Source organism: Lampetra planeri, unplaced genomic scaffold, assembly GCF_965212315.1.
Source record: "Lampetra planeri unplaced genomic scaffold, kcLamPlan1.2.h2 scaffold_1118, whole genome shotgun sequence".
In the NCBI taxonomy this organism is placed as follows: domain Eukaryota; kingdom Metazoa; phylum Chordata; class Hyperoartia; order Petromyzontiformes; family Petromyzontidae; genus Lampetra; species Lampetra planeri.
In genome coordinates this window covers 27,501-30,919 of record NW_027613829.1, presented here as the reverse complement: position 1 = coordinate 30,919, position 3,419 = coordinate 27,501, and the positions used below count along the sequence as shown (strand labels likewise).

At 65.9% G+C, this 3,419-nt stretch overlaps 1 protein-coding gene across 1 annotated transcript in view; it reads left to right on the top strand.

Moving 5' to 3' along the window:
* The first annotated feature begins 281 nt into the window (after positions 1-281).
* Positions 282-3,419, top strand: part of LOC144738668 (uncharacterized) — a 7,250-nt gene continuing 4,112 nt past the window's right edge. The window contains 3 exon segments of the mRNA XM_078621660.1: positions 282-554; positions 2,223-2,276; positions 2,278-2,400. Of these exon segments, the coding sequence (XP_078477786.1) occupies positions 282-554; positions 2,223-2,276; positions 2,278-2,400 (450 nt within the window).

The following is a 3,419-nucleotide window of genomic DNA, read 5'->3' as shown; positions in this document are numbered from 1 at the left end:
AGTGACTGACTGAGTGACTGACTGAGTGAGTGACTGAGTGAGTGAGTGACTGACTGAGTGACTGAGTCAGTGAGTGACTGAGTGAGTGAGTGACTGAGTGAGAGAGTGACTGAACCACTGAGTGACTGAGTGAGTGACTAACTGAGTGAGTCACTGAGTGAGTGAGTAGGCAAGTCAGCGAGTGAACCACCATCCCCCACCCCCCCCCACCAGCCCCCCCACCACCAGCCCCCCCCACCACCACCCCCCCCACCAGCCCCCCCACCAGCCCCCCCACCATCATGGCCGTCAAGGGCCCCGGTGCGGCCTCAGCCGCCTCATCGGCTCCCGGCGTCTCCGGCGCCGATCCGGTGACCTACAACGACGTGGATCTCGGCACGTCGGCCACGCCGCTGGCGCCCGACCACCCCTACCAGCCCACCACGGTGCCCGACGTGAAACAACAACGCGGCCGTGGCGGTGGTGGCGGTGGTGGCGGTGGTGGCGGTGGGGCCTGCCCAGGACCCCTCGGATTCCTGCTGTCGCCGCCCGGAATCCTGAAGCTGCTGCAGATGGTGGGGGGGGTGGGGGGAGGGCCACGCTCACTCACTCACCTAACCACCCACCCATCCACTCACCCACCTAACCACTCACTCACTGACTCACCCACTCACTCACCCACTCACTGACTCACCCACCCACCCTCTCACCCACCGGACTCACCCACTCACCCACCAAACCACTCACCTAACCACTCACCCCACCCACCCCCCGCTCACCCACCCATCAACCGACCCACTCACCCACGCACCCACCATTCCACCCACTCACCCCACGCACCCCACCCATCCACCCACTCACTCACCCACCCACTCACCCACCCACTCACCCACTCAACCACCCACTCACCCACCTACCCACCCACTCACCCACCCACCCACCAACTCACTCACCCACTCACTCACCCACTCACTGACTCACCCACCCACCCTCTCACCCACCGACTCACCCACTCACCCACCTAACCACTCACCTAACCACTCACCCACCCACCCACCCCCCCGCTCACCCACCCACCAACCGACCCACTCACCCACGCACCCACCCATCCACCCACCCATCCACCCACTCACTCACCCACCCACTCACCCACTCACCCACCCACTCACTCAACCACCCACTCACCCACCTACCCACCCACTCACCCACTCACCCACCCACCCACCCACTCACTCACCCACTCACTCACTCACCCACCCACCCACCCACTCACTCACCCACTCACCCACCCACTCACCCACTCACTCACCCACCTACCCACTCACCCACTCACCCACCCACCCACTCACTCACTTACCCACTCACTCACCCACCCACCCACCCACCCACTCACTCACTCACTCACCCACCCACTCACCCACTCACTCACCCACCCACCTCACCCACCCACTCACCCATCCACTCACTCACCCACCCACCCACTCACCCACCCACCCACCCATTCACTCACTCACCAACTCACCCACCCACCCACTCACCCACCCACCCACTCACCCACCCATCCATCCACCCACCCACCCACTCACCCACTCACTCACCCACCCACCCACTCACTCACCCTCTCACTCACTCATCCACTCAACCACCCACCCACCCACTCACCGTGGGAGTGTGTGCGTGTGTGTGTTTGTGTCGCACACACCCACTCACCCACTCACCTACCCACCCACCCACTCACCCACCCACTCACCCACCCACTCACCCACTCACTCACCCACCTACCCACCTCACCCACTCACTCACTCACCCACCCACCCACCCATTCACTCACCCACCCACTCACCCACCCACTCACTCACCCACCCACCCCACCCACTCACCCACCCACTCACTCACCCACCCACCACTCACCCACTCACCCCCCACCCACTCCATCCATCCACCCACCCACTCACCCACTCACTCACCCACCCACCCACCCACTCACTCACCCTCTCACTCACTCATCCACTCAACCACCCACCCACTCACCGTGGGAGTGTGTGCGTGTGTGTGTGCGTGTGTGTGTTTGTGTCGCACACACCCACTCACTCACCCACTCACCTACCAACTCACTCACCCACTCACCCACCCATCCATCCACCCACCCACCCTCTCACTCACCCACCCACCCACCCACTCACCGTGGGAGTGTGTGCGTGTGTGTGCGTGTGTGTGCGTGTGTGCGCGTGTGTGCCGCACAGCTGCTAGCGCTGGTGGCGTTCATCTGCGTGGAGGCGGTGCATTGGTGTTCACCGCTGCTCGGCCGTCTACTTCTTCGAGTTTGTGAGCTGCACGGCCTTCCTGGGGGGCCTCATCCTTCTCCTGGTGCTGGCTACCAGCCTGCAACAGCGCATCAGCCTGGTCAACTGGGTTCTCATGGTGAGTGGGTGGGTGGGTGGGTGAGTGGGTGGGGTGGGTGGGTGGATGGGTGGGTGGGTGGGGTGAGTGGGTGGGTGGGTGGGTGGGTGGGTGAGTGGGTGAGTGGGTGGGTGGGTGAGTGGGTGGGTGAGTGGGTGGGTGGATGGGTGGGTGGGTGGGTGAGTGGGTGGGTGGGTGGGTGGGTGGGTGAGTGGGTGGGTGGGTGGGTGAGTGGGTGGGTGGGTGGGTGAGTGGGTGGGTGGGTGAGTGGGTGGGTGGGTGGGTGGGTGAGTGAGTGGGTGGGTGGGTGGGTGGGTGAGTGGGTGGTGAGTGGGTGGGTGAGTGGGTGGGTGGGTGAGTGGGTGGGGTGGGTGGGTGAGTGGGTGAGTGGGTGGGGTGGGTGGGTGGATGAGTGGGTGGGTGGGTGGGTGAGTGGGTGGGTGAGTGGGTGGGTGAGTGAGTGGGTGGGTGGGTGGGTGGGTGAGTGGGTGGGTGAGTGGGTGGGTGGGTGGGTGGGTGAGTGAGTGGGTGGGTGGGTGGGTGAGTGGGTGGGTGAGCGGGTGGGTGGGCGGGCGGGCGGGCGAGCGGAGCTGCGGGCGGGCGAGCTGGCGAGCGAGCGGAGCGGGCGAGGCGAGCGAGGCGGGCGGGCGGGCGGGCGAGCGGCTTGGGCGGGGCGGGTGGGTGGGTGGGCGAGTGAGTGGGTGGGGCGAGTGGGTGGGTGGGGCGAGTGGGGTGGGTGGGCGGGTGAGTGGGCGGGTGAGTGGGTGGGTGGGTGGGGTGGGTGGGTGAGTGGGTGAGTGGGTGGGTGAGTGGGTGAGTGGGTGGGTGGGTGGGTGGGGTGGGTGGGTGAGTGGGTGGGTGGGTGGGTGAGTGGGTGGGTGAGTGGGTGGGTGGGTGAGTGGGTGGGTATGTGGGTGAGTGGGTGGGTGAGTGGGTGGGTGGGTGGGTGAGTGAGTGAGTGGGTGGGTGGGTGGGTGAGTGGGTGAGTGGGTGGGTGGGTGTGGGTGAGTGGGTGAGTGGGTGGGTGGGTGAGTGGGTGG